At 44.5% G+C, this 19,659-nt stretch overlaps 1 protein-coding gene across 1 annotated transcript in view; it reads left to right on the top strand.

The window, feature by feature from the left end:
• The window catches only part of TBX5 (T-box transcription factor 5), an 89,733-nt gene extending 78,776 nt beyond the window's left edge, over window positions 1-10,957 (top strand). Inside the window, exon 9 of the mRNA XM_073222625.1 lies at window positions 10,384-10,957. Within this exon, the coding sequence (XP_073078726.1) occupies window positions 10,384-10,409 (26 nt within the window). The 3' untranslated portion in view covers window positions 10,410-10,957. The remainder of the gene's footprint in view (window positions 1-10,383) is intronic.
• Window positions 10,958-19,659: the final 8,702 nt, after the last annotated feature.

Genomic DNA, 19,659 nt, shown 5'->3' with positions numbered 1-19,659 from the left:
TTTGAAATCCGTATACCCTTTGATGGGGACCTCAAGTTGTAGACAATATATTTGGTTTTTATTTTGAATAAGGGTGAGCTTTCATCCCTGAGTTCGAAAAGGATGCCTGGGCTAGAAGCTAGAAGCTAGAAGGGAGGGAAAAAGATGAAGAGAATTTGAGGAGGGAGACAAGACGGTCAAGGGGAGAGGACCCGGTCTGAAGAGGCGGGACAGGCACATGGAGCTGGATCAGCCTCCTCCTGAGGGCGTATCCATGAGCCATGTAGGATCTGAGTAGCTTGAAATTGTCCACTCTTGGCTTTACAGAGTGCTGGGGACCACACTTGCTGTACTTCCTGGTGGTGTCTGGCAGGGACCTCCTTCCAGGCACAGCCAGCCTGCCACATGTTGAACACCCAGTCTACAGGGTCCTGAGACTTTGCTGGGGTCTCAGTATGACTTTCTCCTTTCATTGTCCCAGACACTTGTACGATGGAGGGTGATGGAGATGGAGGGCAGGGTCCTAAATGTCACCGTGATGATGGTGGACTGGAAAGGCCCCTACATCCTGTGCCTGGGTGGGCTGAACAGCAGCAGCACAAGTTTTCCACTGAGCTGGGGTAATTGTAAAAGATTCTGCAGTCTATGGGCTTCTAGCTCTATTAAGGTCTTGGTTCAAATGTCACTCTTCAGAAAGGTCTTCCCTACCATTGAATCAAAGACTGAATTAATTTTCAACAGGTCTATTTCCTCCCATTTATCACCATCAGAAATTGTCTTCCTTATTCATTTACTGGTTTAGCATCTCCATCCTGCCAGAAGGTGAACTCCTCAACCGTAGGACCAGGCGGGCCTGTTCACAGCTCTACACCCAGAGGTGCATCCAGGGCAAGCCCTGTCTCCATCCCATAGTCAGCACTCAATACTCTGGAGGGAATTAATGAACCCCTCCTGGTCTTCAGAATAAAGTCCAAACATACAGTGTCTGACTGCAGACCTTTTACTGGTGAAGGGATGAGTGGATCCATCTGGAGAGGGTGAAGTGGAGAGATGGAAATAACCTCTGAGATGTTGGCTGGGGTCATACCAGTCTGGGCACAGGGAGAAGCCCATCTCAGCCAGAGCCTGGGACCATGCTGGTGAACTCAAGAGATGGAAATGGTCCAGGTGGACATCCCTTGCTTCAAGTAAGCAGTGGGAGGCCGTCTGCCTATCACACTCCCGATACTGTGAGGTGGAACTTGGCCAAATTTGAAGGTATAGCCTCCTTCCTTCTGACTTTCATTTCAGTAGGACAAAATTCCTGATCCCTTAACTCACTTTGTGGTCATTTGAAGCCTCTCTGCTGGAACCACAAATCCATCAGGGGCCATCCTGAATGGAGAATGCTATTGGTCTGCTTTCTGCACAGGTCCCTGCTGGACAGTAAATCAGTCTCCTTGGTTCCCTCCGCCCTTGGAGCCAGAGATAGCAGCTGCTTGCCAGAGACAGTCCACAGGCCAAGGGCTCTCTGGAAAGGTGGACCTTCCTTGCAGAAAGCAGAGGGGGTTGTTTGGGGGCACCCTGAGGTGGTTGGTTTCCTTTATTGGGTTCCAGGATCCAGGGGCATCTCCAGTCTCCAGTGGTTGGTCAAGGGGAGAGAAGAGAGGCCGGTCAGGACTTGAGGGCTGGTCTGTCCTGGCAGCCTAGGGAAAGACGAACAGCCTAAGAGTAGTAAAGGTGATCATAACTAATGGGTATTCATGGGGCCTTAAGGAACATATATTTGGAACTCTATACATTCCTGAAGTAATCTGCATTTTTTAAAAATAAAAATGAAAGAGGACAGACAAGCCAAAAGAAACAAAAAATATATATGTATAATCCCTCTACCTAGACATAACATCATTAATATGTTGTGGTTTAGCTTTCCAATAGTTTTATACATAAATATATGTGCTTTTTATTAAAATGGAGTTATACAATACACACTATTGTATGACCTGCCTTTCTTACTTAGCATTATGTCAAGACGTATTTCCTCAAAAATAAATGTAGAGCTACATCATCATCCTGGATTGTTACATAAGATTCCAATGTATGGATGGCCTGTGATTAAATAGCAATTTAACCAACTTACTGCTGTTGACATTTGGGCCATTTCCAATTTTTCCCACTTATGAATAACAGTGCAGTGAACATCTTGGTATGTTCCTGTTTTCATATATTTCTGCATAATCATGTAAGTGGAATTGCTAGGTCAAAGGTACTTTTATGATGTTGTGATATACATTGCCAAGTAGCCCTTCTGAAAAGGTTTATCAATTAAATTCTTACTAGAAATATTTATGAGAAGATGCCATGATAGAAATTACGTTAAATGCAATATATGCTTGTAAAAAGACAAACAGTACAGAAAAGTACAGTGAAAGCTGTTGCTTGAATTTTCCTTCCTAGAAGAGATCATATTTTTACTGAACTGATACCTGATCCCGATTGCCATCTTATCTTGATCCTGCGAGAGTAACTCACCCTCTTTGTAAGATTTGCTTCTGAACCATAAGCTCTAGGTGAGCAGAGGCTGTTCTTTCTTGGTTCCTGTTTTATATGCTTGTGCCTGTTTCAGGGCCTGGCACACAATGTTTGTCTGTTGTATTAACCATTGATTTTCGTGTAACAAATTACCCCCAAATCGAGCAGTTTAGAGCAATAAACATTTATTATCCCACATCATTTGTGCAGGTTTGGAAGGCAGAAGTGGCTTAGATGGCTGGCTCAGGCTCAGGGTCTCCTGTGCAATTGTGGTCAGATGTCTGCCAGGGCCGCAGTCTCATCCGAAGGCTTGATGGGGTTGGAGGCTCTGTCCCCAAGGTGTTTCACTCACAGGCCTGGCAAGTCACACTTGCTTTTGGCAGGTGGCCTCCATTCTTTGCTACATGGATTTCCTACAAGGCTGCTGGAGTGTCCTCACAACATGGTAGCTGGATTCCCCCAGAGAAGTGATCCAAAAGAGGGGGCATGGTGGAAACTGTAGTGTCTTTCATGACCTAGACTCCAAAGACACACTCTGCTGTCTCTACAATATTTTACTGATTACCTAGGTTAGCTACTTGGTATAGGAGGGTCCTATACAGGGCATTCATTCCAGGTGGTGGGGAACAGTGAGGACCACCTTGGAGGATGGCCAGCATACTCATTAAAGTGAGCTGAATACATGATTGAGTGAGTGAATGATAGCTTCAAAACTAGAGTTCTAAGGGGTTCTGCATAGAGACGGGATAATTATCTGAGAACTGGGTTTGGACTAAGCTGTGTATATGTTGTAGAAGCTGCTGGTCTGGAAGATACCTGCCTTCAATAAGGATGGGCAAGCAAGAGCTTACAACTCCCAAAGACACCTGGGAAATTCCCAGGGGGTCTGGGGTCTTGTGGTTCAGACCACAGGCCCAGAGGAAAGCTGGTTCTTGCTGCTCTAAGGAATGCCAGGCCTGCGTGTCAATCAAGGCAGAGTGGGTCATTTGGCCAAGGGAGGTCATTCTCATCACTGAAATACTCAGTAGTTTATGACCTCCATAAAGCTATTAGCCCCAGGAGATGAGGGGAAAGTGGTTACCAGCGCCCTTTGCCTCTCTGGGGTCCATTAGCATCAGGGTTGTAAACTGGGTCTTAGGCCATGGGTGACTGGTTTTATTATCAATCAATTACTTGTGCTTGTCAGCAAGTCTCAAGCATCCTACAAGCACAGAATCTGGTCAGATAATTGTGGGCAACTCTGGGCAATTCAGCTCTGCAGTCTAGGCCTCAGTTTCCCCATCTCTGAAGGGCTGGACCAGATTGGAAGTTCCCACCCTTCTCACTACCAAAGTCAATTTCCTCTCTTTTACTTCTGCTGTGTTTATTTCATGTTTTGAAATTTATTTCTCGAGCAATCAAGGTTCCTTAAAGACCTATTTCTCTTCCCTGTTATTAAAAGATAACTACATAATTATCTTTATATGAAAAAGAATATACAACTGATGATCACAAATTCTGACTGCCTAGGGCTGCACCCAGAACGTAGGGGGCCCTGGGCAAATATTTTTGCAGGGCCCCATCTAGGTAAACAATCAGAGTTATCTGCAATCAGCATCAGGACCTTTTCAGTGGCATGATTTCATGAAAAATTTACCATACAGACCTGTGGGAGTGGTCTGTACCCCAAGCTGCCCACCTAGAACTGGGGCCAGCTGTGTGGGGGAAGCTTGGTACCACCCCAGAGGTGCAGGTCCTAGAGCTCCTCAAGGCATCTGGTTGGGCTCAGGCATGCTTTGGAGGGTCAGAGTGAGTCACAAAGGGGTGTTACAGGGATCAGGACCCATGTCAGTCCCATCTAGACTCAGAGGCTCTGCTCAGACAGCAGAGCCCACCCTGGCCTGGCCCAGGCATCAGAGGGGACTGACAATTTCCAACACATTAGACCAAAGTGTGGGGCCTGGGTGAGGGTCTCTTCCTGCTCATATCTAGGGACCATAACATTTCCAGCACCAATAGTCAACATTCTGGTCAAAAGTGAAATGAACACATTTTTGACCCCACTGGTAAGTGAACAATTCCATTCATCCACTGGAAATACAGAACGAACATTGAGGCTCAATCTTGGTACTTTCTAAGACAGACGAGGGACCAAGGACTCCATTCATTATACTCCTGATGCTTTATTGAGCAGCGTTTTGACTAAGACCCTTTACACTTACTGTTTCTTAACCTTTATAAGAATCCCGTAAGGAGTCCCTCTTCACAGATGCATAAACCAAGACTCATAGCACTCTTCAGGCTGAGAACTGCAGCAGTAGTCAGTTTCCTAGAATCATTCTCCAATCACTGCATCCAACACTTACTGAAGGCTTTCTGTGTACCAGGCGTTGTTTTGAGCACTTTCCATGTACTACTCCTCACAACAGTACACTGAAGTGGGAACTACCATCATCCCCATTCTACAGATGAGACGACGGAGGCTCAGAGAGGTTTTACTGCAGAGCAATGTCACAGAGCTTGTGTGTGATAGAGATAGGTTTTGAACACAGGCCATCTAGTATCAATACTGAGCTCTTGGCCACTAAGTCACCCTGCCTTCCTCTGACCTCACTTTCCCAAGATTCTACCCCAAGAAGTACCTGGAAGAAATGTAGTTGGACAGCCAAGCTACCCAGCTCAGTCTTTGGAAGAAGAAAATTAGACTTTGGATCCTTGAGGGTAATTCATTCCACTTCTCTGAGCCTCTGTTTCTTCCTCTGTAGGATGGGGACAATCTCATCTTGCTGGAGGCAACTGCGAGGGTGAAATGACATAGGGCATGCAAGGTGCTGAATTAATAGGGACTTGCTAGCATTTCTATTCTTAGCCAAAATGACCCAAGGAAGTGATGACTGCCTTATGACAAAGACAATCTTCATTGCATGTGCGAGATGGAATTGAGCTCCCAGGTGAACAATGGGGGATGCATACTAATGTCAAAAGAAATACTGATACCTCATTTGTCAAGAGTTGGTGTAGATGGAAGTGGGGTAGGTTGGAGATTGGAAGAACTTTGTGTCTGTGTCTCAGGTGGGGTTTTTCTGGAGGTGGACACTGAGGCAGAGTTTGGGATGCAAGAAGTTTATTGGATCAACACCTGTAAAAATGGGTGGAAGCAGCGCTGGACAGAGGGAAAGATTTTTATTGCAGGCCTGACAAACTTTAGCCAATTTGACGAGCAGCTCTGGAGTGAACACTACCTCACAGTCGTCCTGTATCAGACCAAAGTGGCTAAGCACTTATGTCACCATCTTGCCTGGGCCCCTAGCACTGGCATCCAGTGGCAGAGGCAGGGTCAGCCTGAGAATGGTGGCACCAGTGGGGACAGCTATTGTGTGCATTGGAATTTGATGACTCAAAATAAGAATGTGACTAAAAATTATAGTCTACCCTTATATAAAATAATTTTCTATTGAAGTAACACATTCTTATAAGTCAACAGTTGCATAAATATAAAGCAGTTAATTAGTATAACAGCAGATATTTATTGAACGCTGTTGGGTGCTGCATTATATCATAACATCTTCCAATAACTCCATGAGGGAAATATGATTATCCCTATTGCACAGACAGGGACATTTAGTCTCAGATAAATTAACTCACTTGCTGAATTCATGTCATTAATAAGCTGTGGAGCCAGTTGGAGCAAGAAGCAGGCATGCTTAGAGTAGCATAACAGGACATGGCTTTTAAGAGCCACATCTAAAACCAGATCATGTGGGTTTGACTCGCAGTGGTACCACCTGTTAGCTGTGTGGCCCTGGGCAAGTAACTTAGCTTCTCTGTTCCTCAGTTTCTCATTTGTAAAATGGGGTTGTTGTAATAAGTACCACAGAGAGGGGTTGAGAGGATTAAATGAGTTAGCACATGTGGCATTCTTAGTATCTGGGACACAGTAGGTATTTCATAAGTGACAGCCTTGAATGTTATTTTGTACAGATGTAGCCATACAACCAATCCCCAAGCTCCCACTCATTTGAGTCCCAGCGTAGTAATGATAATCATGGAATCCCCTGACCACTGACCACTTGCTGTGTGACTGTGGGCAAGCTGCTTCCCCTCTCTGAACCCCAGTTTCCTCATCTGTAAGACGAGATTCATGATAATTTCTATGTCACAGAGTTGTAGGAAGGATTAAGGGAGAGAACAGGTTGAAACACCTGACGCATGGCCTGGCCTCATGAGTGCTGGCTTCAGTAATTAATATTACTATTATTATTCCCCCACCCTCAACAAAGGGAACTAATTTTCCCTTCCCTACTCTGCAAATTTAAAGGCAAGGAGAATAATGCATCTTGATCTATAAGCCATGTGATGACCTATGGACAGCCATTCCAAATCCCATTTCCTCCTGCAGAGAGGATAAACTAGGACAGTTATCTTTCAATTCCAGAATAATAAGGCAAGATAAATAATAACCAAATACAGTATTTAACCTTGTGGTGCCCCTGATTGGGGAGACTGGCAAGAAGGATTAGAAAGCAGTTCAAAAATATGGAGCATATTTTTCACCACCACGTCTTTAGCCAGGTTTGTTTTTTTCCCTTTGCCCGCTCAGATCCCAACAGTGAGAGATCCAGACCAGGGGGTCTTCACCACAAGCCACATTTGAAAGTGTGCTCAGGATTTCAGAAAGGGTGATCTGGCCAGAGAAGCTTGGGCCTGGAGGCCCTCCAATCCAGCTCTGTGGCTGGTGTGTGGGGACATGGTCCTGATCAACATCCCGGCTTGGAGTCAAGCACGCCCGCCCTGGTTCAGGGTGTGCTAATGGGTCCTGATGGGTGCTGGGGCTGGGGAGACGGGGAGGCAGATTTCTGGCAGCCAAGACGCTCTGGCTCCGCTTGGAAAATGTACCAACTCTGGAGGCCCTGCCCCCAGTGTCCGACTTTCCTCAATTGCTTCTTTGCCTCTCTTAAGCCTGGGGTTCAGCACAAGCCTCTCTTGGACGGCACCTAGACCAGTACCTTGGGGGCTGGGGGATGAAGGACAAGAGTCTGGCATTCTGAGTCAGAAGCACAGGTGCTGTGGGGGGCTGGCTGACTGTGTGTTCTGAACCCCACCGGATCCCTTCTACTCTGACAGGTGGTGGAACAGGCTTTAGTATTTCCTTTTATTACATGAGAAAACAGATATCATGACAATATTTTGATATATCATCAAAATATCAATATATCATGATATATTCTGGTATCATGATGATGCTGATGACTAACGTGTGTTGAGCATTTCCTATGTCCCAGGCACCATAGTAAGTGCGTCAGACGCTGTCTCCTTCATGCCCATTCATTCTTTCCATTTTACTAATGAGTTCACGGAAGCCCCCCAAAATGAAGCCACATGCTCAAGGCCACACAGCTGGTAAACAGCACAACTATTGTGCTTTGCTGTTATTCAACATCACAAGCATTCTTTTGAAACATTTTGCACTAAAGGTTCTGATTAGCTAATGCGAACGCCCTCTCTCCCTCCAGTTACGTACCCACGTTACTTGGCCTAGCAAGGTCCCCAAACTCTTTTTCTTTTAAATAAATGGTTCGAGTCATCTATTGCTTCATAAAAACCACCCCTAACTTTAGTCAAGTAAAACAACCATTTGCATATTTGCATCATTTTGTGGGTTGGATACTTGGTTCATGGCAGAGTAAGGAAGACTCAGTTGTGCTCTGTAGTGACTTAGGTCTCAGCTGAGGTGGCTTAAACAGCTGGAGTGGCTAGAAGAGCTTGCCTGGAGCTGTATGTCTGGGGCCTTGGCTCTGGACGTCAGCTTGGTTCCTGTTTCTTCTCCATGTGGTGTCTACTGGGGCCAGAAAATCCAAGATGGCTTGTTCACATCACGTGTCTAAGCGAGGATGCCTGGAACAGATGGGGCTGCTCATGCATCTCTCTCTCTCTCCCTGTGACCCTCTACGTGGCTAACTTGGGCTTCCTCATAGCATGGCAGTCTCAGGGTAGCCAGACTTCTTACATGAAGGTTGAGTTCTCCAAAAGCCCGTGTTCCAAGACACCCAGGCAGAAGCTACAAGGATTTTTTGGCCCAGCCTTGAAAATCCCAGGTCAGCCAAGGTCCTAAGTTTAGCAGCCCTGGAGATGTGCTCCTGGGAACTCCCTTCAAGAAAGAATGTGTCATTCAGCTGAGAATGTGTCTCCCCTTGTAGCCTCCAATGGCAGCACCTAAAGGAGCCACTGCAGCCTTCCAGCCCGAGGGACCTTCAGCCAATGACTGAGTGTGGTGGGGGCTCTAGGGCTTCCTCCCTAGTGCCAGACTCCTCTCATCAGAGGACTTTGCTCTGGAACTCCGCCTTGAGTTGCCCAAGACTTCGTCCAATCTGCCTGACAGTGGAAGGCTGCGCCTGTCCACTTTCTCTGCTTGCTTTCCCTTCATCTTCCAGGGGTGCTTTGTCACTCCCAACAAAGCCCTTGCCCTCTTAACTCCATCTCACCATCTGTTTCTCAGGAGACCCAAACTCGAGACACATTCAGGCCAGCCAAAGGGAGAGGACCTAGAGCCCCTCATTCAGTGAAAGGGATACCGGAGCCAACTTCCATCTGGTACATCAACTCTGTATCACTGCGTAACACATACATATATAAACAAAAGTTCACATGGCACAAGTGTACAGCTCAATGAGTGATCACAAAGTGGACACACCCATGCATTTGCCATCAAGATGAAGAAATAAAACCTTACCAGCACCTCAGATGCACCCCAAACATGCCTCACTTCACCAATATCCATCCACCCTCCTACCCAAAGGTAACCATTATTCTGATTTTTAACACCAGATTATAACTTGGCCTGTTTTTGTGCTTTCTATAAATGGAATCATTTTATGTTTGGTCCTTTTCACTTTATATTATGCTTGAGATTCATCCATGTTGTAGAGTGTGGCAGTATTTATGAATTTTCATGGCATTTCATTTTATGAATATATCGCAATGTATTTATCCATTCTATTATTGATGAATAACTATGCTTTCCTTAGTCATGCACCGTATCAGAAGATGCATCTTTGAGCATGCACTATATATAAATTATGTGCACCACTGTAGCAATGAATGTTGTACATTGTAAAACATATACAGAAATATATAGACATTTTAAAAGATGAGCTGATCTAGAAGTTTTATTAATTTCTTTCTGCATTTCAGTTGATCACACATGCCCTGTTCCTCATTTTGTTGGCTCCTGGCTTGAGGGATAGGATTCTGATAACATATATATGCTTAAAGAAGAGGTTGTGGGATCTATCAGGAAGACGATGGATTTTGAAATCAGGCAGACCTGGATTGTCTCTGCATACTAGCTGTGTGACTGTAAATCAATGATGCTATTTCCTCTCTTACGGGGGAAAGGGTGTATAACATTTATCCAGCAAATATTTAATGTGTACCTACTACATGCAGGGCATAATTCTAAGCACTGCGGAGAAAGCAGGGACCTGGAAAATCCCGTGACAAAGGGCACAGCTGTATGATTCTAAATCTGGGAGTGAAGAACCGGACACAATGATGCACTCTACCCACAGGCCAAAGGGACCCGGGTGCTTCTGGTAATTCTTGGTAAAGCCCTGGATTGAAAGCAGACAGCATCAAGAGAGCTCCCCACCTGCCCACCGCTGACTTCCTGCCTTGGAAGCCTCCAGTTCAGCGCTTTTGCTGCTCAAGGGCTCTCCCTCCCCCAGCTTCTGCTCCACCGTGTGGTAGGAGGGGGTGGTCTCTGGTGGCAGGGGGAGGAAGTCAGAGAGATGGGGGAGGCAGGGATGGGAGGGCGAAGGGCAGAGCAGGGGAGATTGCAGAGATCCTGTGGCTGCGTGAGCTGCCGCCTCCACACGCCCACCTAATATCGCCCTGCTTCTCCCTCCCTCTCCCCAGGTTATCTGGACGCGGTGTCTAATTGAAATTGAAGACCTGTTTAGCTGTGTGCCTACACAGTCTGATCTCAAATGTGGGCTACCACAAAGTATGCTCTGGTGCTGCATGTTCCCAGGAATCTGACAAAGTGATTGATGCCCAGCAAAGCTGTTTCTTCAGAGGTCTGGAGCCAGTCTCTTGCTTAAGCCCTGGAATTGAAGACCCAACACATCAGTCTTGTACTAACCAACCGAGGGAGACTGAAGTGAAATGGGTGCCCAGACAGCCCCGAGAAACACCTAAAGGCTATGTCAAAACTTGGGTCTGTGCTGTAAGCCTGCTTTGCAAATAATTTCGTGACATTTTACCGGCCTACAAAAACTGTAGGAGAAAGGAGGGCTGCTGATGACCGGCAGAACGCAAACAACTCCTCATCTACGGAGTCCGAGTCAGTCCAAATTAGGGAGCCAGTGTGTCAAAAGACAATGCATTATTTTTTTCATCACGAATCCTTTGGACCTTAAAAGATACGCATCTTTTAATCAGGAAACAATGTATATACATGGATGCATAAAACATGCAGTTGCAATAATAACAATGAGTAAAACTTGAAATAGCACAGGCCTTCTAAATTCTTAAATTTACTCATTTAATCCTTATTAAATCCCATGGGGTAAATCCTATTATTATGTTTATTTACTCAAGGTTGCTCAGCTGCTCAGTGGGGGAGCTAAGACATGAACCCATGAGTCTGAGGTCAGTGGCCATGTCCCTAACCACTGCCCCACACTGCCTGGCAGGGACTCTGGTGGGAGCGACTCGATTATAATTCACTCTGGAACTAATGAGGACATGCTGTGCTCGATTTTAAACATTCACTTTCTACATATTCGGGTTGGTTTTGCTTGTCTGATGCCCTTCCTTTGTTGACCATCTCCCTCACCCTACCCACCAGCCCCATTTCAGTCCAGGTTGTATAGACGGAATCCACTGCAACTGCACATTCCTAGGGGGGCAGGTGTGTATTCTGGACGTGGCTGAGGGGGGAGCGGGCATTCCCCTGGCCATGCAGGTTGGTCTCAGAGGTGGGTACATGGTCCAAGCAGGACCAGGGACTTTTGATGGAGCTATAGGGAAAAAGAAAATCTCTGTTTTGTTGAGGTCACTCATAAGTAAATGTTAACATTTTGGAGTAATCAAACGAACAAGCTCCGTTGTGAATGAAACTAAAACAGGGAAACACACTCAAAATAGAGTCTGAGTCTAGGTGCTGACTGTTCAGGGATCAGATCATCACCTTGACCCACACATGCCTGATGTCTGCCTATAGTTGTGTGAGACAATATTTTGGGGAGGGGGATGTTGTGCAACTGAAAGAGTCCTGATAAATACATAGACATCTTATCATTTTCTCCAGTTTTTTCCATGTCAAAGCAGTCTCTCTCCACGATACAGAAGACAGTAGTACAGCGGTCTGTTGCCTGGGTGAAGACACCATGGTTTCACATAGTACTCCCTGGCCATGGAGCCTGGAGGCGTCTTGGCCCCTCAGTTACATCTCAGACCCCTGGAGTAGCTGTTAAGTCTCCAAAACTCTCTTTCCTATGGGCTCAGCCTGCACAGATTCTTAAACAGTAGCAGGTGCTCTATGATTGCTCACCAGTGTCATGGGATCCACATAAGACGTTTCCTATCTTGGAATTGGAGTCAAACTTCAAAGCTGAGGATCATCATGCCTGTTAAGGGCTCACACAGTCGAACCAAAGGGGCTGGACCCTAATTTCTTGACTGACAACAGGAGGCTTAAAACTGGTTCTTATCACCCACAACAGAAGGTGACAAATGTGGAGGAAACACCAGAGTGCAAGAATTTCCTTCACTAGGGCTATTAGACTGTTGTGTCTTTCTCTTCATGCTGTTCCCTCTTCCAGGACTATCTTTCCCCTTGATACAAGTGTTGCACTCCAGTTATGCTGTAAAACTCAGCTTAAGCATTGCCCCCTCTAGGAAGCTTCCCAGTTTCTACAGCTAGAGTTCTGGCCTTTGTCTCAGAGCCATTATTATTTACTTAGGTTACAGTCCTTGAAGATACACACTAATAGTGTAATAATGTGACATGTCATCTCTCTAGATGACCAACAGTGCCAGCCTGGCTGAGACCCGTACTATTCTTCTCCATACACTTCAGGGGTGGGGTCAGGGTGGCCTGTATGTGACTCTTGCAGCCTTCCTGCTAAAGAAAGGAAAGGCCTTTCGTCTCGGCTAGCTTAACTTTCACAAGTCTGGACATGCAGAAATGGAGCTAGCGCTGACTCTGGGAGTAGAGGGAAGGAGGAATGGCACCACTACCTGGAGTGTGGAGAGCCTGGAGCTCCAGGAGGTGGAGTGTAGAGGGGCGAGGAGAGATGGGAGGTGACAGAGAGAGGGAGTGAGGATCCCGGAAAGGCCATGAGGACAGGCTGCCTCATGCAGTGATGGGCCACTGGGCAAATCCCCCAACCGGCGGTGGTGGTCAGAGACTTTGGACAGCAAGGCTTTCTATTATTAATTTCAGCTAAAAATTTTTTTGCAATGTAACCTCTCTTGGTATCTTTCAGTCTTAAAGTAAAAGCTTCAGCATAACCAGAAATCTTAGGAGACTGTTTTTGCTTTTATTTTTTGCTTGCTTTGAAATAAGAAAAAGGGCCAATTCATATTTAAACAGCCTTGACATTCAAGGTGAAGGATGACAGTGAGATCACAAGTGCCCTGCAAGTCCCAGACATCTTGGACAGGGCCTTGGATTTCTATAAGGCATAGAAAGGAGGCTGCAAGCTGGGCTTGGACAGAACTTTTCAGGCAAGATGATCCCAGGTGATTCTGCTTCCCAGTGCCGGGCACAGGGGTTCTCAAAGTGTGGTTTTGCTATGCCAGTGGCTGCAGCACTTGGAAGCTACTTAGAAATGCAAATGACTCACCCCAAACCTACTGAGTCAGAAACTCCAGAGGTGGGGACCAGCAATCTGCAATTTACAAACCCTCCCTGGGGATTCCGGTGTGTGCTAAATTTGAGAATGGCATGTTAAACCCTCAGTAGCTTTGTGTTGAATTAATGAATACAAACTTATGGAAACACAGTACCCTTGTGGTGGCCTCTATTTCAATGATCTTTAAAAATATTTTAATCCTGCATTGAATCATAATTCATCAACACCCAGGCTTCTAGCCCAGAAGAGTTGTGCTTGAGCAGATTTCTCTCTAATAGCCCAAAACCTGACTGCTCCCCTTCCCAGGGTATAGGCTAAACATGGCTATTTGGGGGTCATGCAATGAAAGCAGATATTCTGGGGCCTCCTGGGTCCACAATCCAATGGCAGATTGCCCACTTGACCCAAGAACTGTTTTTCTGTTCCTTGATGGGTAGTAAGTTGATGATAGCAGTTGCCTCTATTAAACATCTCCAGGGATGAAAAAGAAAAAAACCAAAATCATCCACCCTGGCAGATTCGCCCAGAGAGGTACAGTTCTTTGCCTGTCAAGCCAGGATATTAAATTAAGCAATTTGCATCAGATAACACATCTTCTGGTTCATGTAAACGTCCCACAAATCGCTGAGCTCATAACTCAGCCTGATTGAAAGTGAGCCACTAATCCATTCACTTTGTAGATGGGTCGTGTTCTAGCTGGGAGCGTGTCCTGGCCCAAGAGCTCCATGACAGCCATGCTAAGTCACCCTCTCTACTTCCTGCTTCTCTGTTAGGCCAGAAGTATTGCTTAGCATCTGGTAGCCCTGGTCTCAGACCATGTAACCACAGGAGACCCGATCCCTGGTTCTTAGAGGAGAAAGTGCCAAGCACAGGACACACTCTAAGTAAAGCTGTGACGTGGCAGACATTTGTCATGATATCTTCCACCTTCCTTCTAACATTCTTCCTAAGCTCAAGTTCAGGGACCTCAGCCTTACTCCTGCTCCAGCCCCATCAAAAGTTGTCTCCAGACCTAAAAAGCAGCGTGCCTCAGTTTCCTTATCTATAAAGAGGGAAGATGGCACCACTTAGGTTAGAATAGTGGACAATTAAATGGATCAATTGACATTTGTAAAACATAAAATAGGATGGTGCCTGATACGATACTTTGTCTCCGTTACTTTGGGTATTGTTGTCATTATTATGTTTGTTCATCCTATATCTTCATCTCTAAGTGTCTGCCTCTTAGAAAAAGAGTACCACCAGTTATTGAGTACTTATTATATACGAAGCACCACTTGAGGCTTTCAGTACACCATCTCAGTTCATCTGCACAACCTGATGATACTACAGTTTACGTCTCTGTGGTACAACTCTCTCACCTGTAAGATGGGACTAAATTGCAGGATTTCTTAGAAAATTTGAAATAATGTGAATAAAGCACCTAGTGGGTTACCTGGCAGAAGTGGTGCTCAAGGGGAGGCATCCCATATTAGTAATTCTGTTTTATGTGCTTGTATGTATGAGACTTGGGAATTTAGAGATGACTTGGTAACCAGGGATTGGCACAGGTTGGAACAGAGATGCGGAAGCATTTGGGATGGACGGCACAACAAGGTAATAGGTGTGGTGGTGGAAATGAGAATTAGGTGTGTGTGTGTGTGTGTGTGTGTGTGTGTGTGTGTGTGTGTGGTCAGAGAAGGAAAGCGTTCCCTGGTGTTGTCCCTCTCCTTCCTGATCATCTCAGGGAGAATGGGACTATGGCAGCCTTTCGATATGACAGGGGTATAAACATACCAAAAGGGTGACTTGCCCCTGAAATGGTCAAATCCACTTCAACACAACCACTGACAACCTATTTGTCACATCCACGCTCCCTCCTCAGCACCCATTACTGTGCCAAGCACGGAATAGGTGGTCTGCAATGTTTGTTGATCGAATTCATGGACAAGAGGCTAAGATCTGAATCACAAAATCACAAAAAGCCCTACTTTCCCAGGTGGAGCTACGTACTTGGCTGATTTAATGCAGCTGATACCCAACTCTGTAACGTATAGAACAGGCAGGAACCGAAATCCACTGAGTGCCCACCTGGGATGTTTTCCTTGAAGAGTTGCCATGTGCCCACCCACCTAAGGCCACTAGCTAAGAAATAGAATGCGCAGTCAAATGGGAATTTGAACAAGAGTTTTCGTAGTATACCCCAAATATCTCATGGGACATAGTTATACTAAAAAAAAAAAAATCACTGATCTAAAATTCTCATATAACTAGAGGATCTTTATATTTCTATTTGCTAAATCTGATAACTCTATCTTCTGTTATTTTGGGAAGACTGGGAGCTGACCTCTGAAGAATACCTTGCCTCCTTACCTCCCTCTTCTCAGGACAATCACAATTTAATTCTTGGTAACAATAATGTTCTAGCATAATTAATTTTTTTTGGCTTGTGTATATATTTTCCTCTCCCTATTAAATGAAACTGTAAACTGTATAAGTTGCAAATTTGTTTTTCCCCCTAAATGTGTACTTACTATAGAACACCTAAAACATGAAATCAATCACAATTCAATTCTCTAGAGATAATCTCAAGTAATACTCTGTACTGTCTTATTTTTTCTCAGTGCACACTTTTTTTTATATAACTGAGAAAAAATACATCATTCTGTACCATGATTTTTGACTTAGCATTATACCATAGGTATTTTTACATCATTAAAAACTCTAACATTGTCTTTTTAAATGACTGAGTAATATTCCCTTGCATGGGAATACATGAGGTATTTTTTTTATTAAGGTATCATTGATATACAATCTTATGAAGGTTTCACGTGAAAAACAATGTGGTCACTACATTCACCCATATTATCGAGTCCCCCCAATACCCCATTACAGTTGCTGTCCATCCGTGTGGTAAGATGCCACAGAGTCACTACTTGTCTTCTCTGTGCTACACTGTCTTCCCTGTGATCCCCACACACCATGTGTACTAATCATAATACCCCTCAGTCCCCTTCTCCTGCCCTTCCTACCCACCTTCCCCCACCCCTCCCCTTTGGTAACCACTAGTCCCTTCTTGCAGTCTGTGAGTCAGCTGCTATTTTTTCCTTCAGTTTTGCTTCATTGCTATACTCCACAAATGAGGGAAATCATTTGGTACTTGTCTTTCTCTGCCTGACTTATTTCACTGAGCATAATATCCTCCAGCTCCATCCATGTTGTTGCAAATGGTAGGATTTGTTTCTTTTTTATGACTGAATAGTATTCCATTGTGTATATGTATGTACCACATCTTCTTTATCCATACATCTATGATGGACACTTAGGTTCCATATCTTGGCTATTATAAATAGTGCTGCAATAAACATAGGGGTACATATGTCTTTTTGGATCTGAGAACTTGTTTTCTTTGGGTAAATTGCTAGGAGTGGAATTCCTGGGTCAAATGGTATTTCTATTTTTAGTTTTTTGAGGAACCTCCATATTGCTTTCCACAATGGTTGAACTAGTCTACATTCCCACCAGCAGTGTAGGTTCCCCTTTCTCTGCATCCTCGCCAGCACTTGTTGTTCCTTGTCTTTTTGATGTTGGCCATCCTACCTGGTGTGAGGTGATATCTCATTGTGGTTTTAATTTGCATTTCCCTGATAATTAGCGATGTGGAGCATCTTTTCATGTGTCTGTTGGCCATCTGAATTTCTTCTTTGGAGAATTGTCTGTTCATATCCTCTATCCATTTTCTAATCAGGTTATTTGCTTTTTGGGTGTTGAGGTATGTGAATTCTTTATTTATTTTGGATGTTAACCCCTTGCCAGATATGTCGTTAACAAATATAGTCTCCCATACTGTAGGATGCCTTTTTGTTCTGCTAATGGTGTCCTTTGCTGTACAGAAGCTTTTTAGCTAGATGTAGTACTATTTGTTCATTTTTGCTTTTGGGAATACATGAGGTTTTAAATTTTCTGGTAATATAAGTGGCCCAGAGATGAACATTTTATGTATAAAGTTGCTTTGACACTTCAGATGATTTCCTTAGAATGGGTTCTGAGATGAATGACTGTAAGCATCTATCTATCTATCTATCTATCTATCTATCTATCTATCTATCTATCATCTATCTATCATCTATCTATCATCTATTTATCATCTAATCTATCTACACATGTATTGCTCTTTCTTCTGATTGTAAAAGAAATTCATGTCTTATGGGTAAATTTTGGTTCATAGAAAAAGTGCAATGGTGACAATAGTGTGACTCCATGTGTGACATCCCTGCCAGCAGATGATGTGTGAGCATTTGGCTGTGTTTGCTTCTAAAGACTTCCAAAGGTCATGGATAGTTGCTTTCCAGATAGGCTGCATCATTTTACACTGAGACCAACATAAATCAAGTTGTCACAGTCTTTCACAATGTCGCCATTGCTTAGTACTCCCTCTAAAAAAATTGTTGCTAATCTCATAGTTTTTAAATTTGGGGATCTTTGATTTCCTGGTGAGTTTGATGATTTTTCAAAGGACTGTATGTTTTTCTGAATGAAAGACACATGCACATGGCATCTTGTCTCTCTGTATGTGTGTCTGATTGTCTGTCATTACTGGATAACTGCTAGCCAGCTCATGTGCTTTGGCCAAGAGCGAGCTTCCTCTGGGTTGGGACCTCACCTGGCACCGCCTATCTTTCTAGCGGAACTCCCCTTTAGTGACAAGCACATAGTAGGCACTTTAATCATTACTAATTAATTACTGGTTGGCTGCCTCCAAAGATCCCTTCAGAGATCATTATTTGAGGACAGTGATCCAGGAGCTCTCTGGGAGGGCTATGATGCTATCACCGATTTGGCTCACACTCAAGGTCATCTTAAGATAATCCATGTTTATAGCCTCTCGTAGGTAGGTAGTAACCTATGAGAAGTGCAGCTGAAATATCCCTGATTGCTAGATGAGGGAGGTCAGGAGATCTCAGCCTCAAGCTGATTCTCCTCCCTGTGCAGGGAAAGATGCACATTTCTCTGCATCACTCACCTTGCCAGCTCAGTAAAACGGATGCATGGCACAGAACGTGGATGGTAAGCAGAGAAGCTTCATGAATGCAAGACTTCAAAATACTGCTGATGCTCAGCGCTCAGAGGGAAAAGGATGACCAGCACTCAAAGTGGCTGATGGTGGGGACAACCTGTGCTGACTGGCCCTAAATTGCAGCAGGTTGAATTTCAGCTCTTTTTTCCTGAATGTTTGATGTCTTCCTTCTCTGCATGACAAAGTCTTTTCTGCCAAGACATGCACACTGGCATTTCAGGGGCCATCTTTTCCTTCAACAGGTATTCTTCGGGCATCTCTTTTGCACCAGGCACTGGAATTTAACAGTAAACAAGGCAAAGAAGGTCTTTGGTTCTCTCCTCCACTAGAGTCTGGGAAGACATTGCAATACCATTCATCAGCGTGATTCTGATGAACGTCTGTTTGTGGCTTAGTTCCAGATCTTTGAGGTTGCAGGCAGAAAATGGCCAGAACGTGATTCCATGCAAGTGAAGTGGTAGCTCTACATGGTCGTGAAGCCAGAGTAATGCTGCCATCCTCTGACCCTGTTGGTCTGCCTCTTTTCCTTGACTACTTTGAGTTTCTAAGTCGATGCCAGGCTTCTTGCAAATGTGAGCCACCAGACAGAGATGGGCCCTGATGACTGAACAAGTGGGAACATGTCTCCTCACTTTTGAAATGACCAAGTTCATCCTGATGAGGGCTGATTCTTTTTACAAACCACAGGAAGCATTGCTCTAAAATGAGATTTACTAAGTGTGTTCCACTGACCTGGTTTTGTGAGATGCTAATAATATCCATGGTCATATTCCATGGAAAATGTTGGGTTAAAACAAAGAGCAACAGTTGTCTTTTTCTGCAGGACTTCTCAGAGCCTTTATTATGCTAATGTGTTTTGTGAGCCATAATGCAGCATTTCTCAAACTCAATTGACCATGAACATTATTCCTTTTTCTTTGTTCTTTCTTCATTTTTTTGAAGAACACCAGATCATGTTGAGAACATCCTTTGGGTTTCTCTGTTTTATAATTTCTATTAACCCACAGATATGTGCCTATTGCATTCACGCAGATATTTTGATATTAACACATAACAAAGTTAAAGATGCTCACTAATATAAAAACTTTAGAGTGGGAGAAAAAAAATCCCACCAGGAAGTCCTATGTAAATGCTTGGCAAAAGATTTATGCCTGACTCTTGAGAGGCCACCTAATTGAGTAGTTACCAGATGCAAGGTTAGACCTACTCTTCCCTGACTAGTTTCCTCATCTGGACAGGATTTAATTGTGACAGCTACACTTTGGGATCCCTTCC

Source organism: Manis javanica, chromosome 15, assembly GCF_040802235.1.
Source record: "Manis javanica isolate MJ-LG chromosome 15, MJ_LKY, whole genome shotgun sequence".
In the NCBI taxonomy this organism is placed as follows: domain Eukaryota; kingdom Metazoa; phylum Chordata; class Mammalia; order Pholidota; family Manidae; genus Manis; species Manis javanica.
Note: the sequence above shows the minus strand (reverse complement) of the source record. Positions and strands in the feature narration are given on the sequence as shown.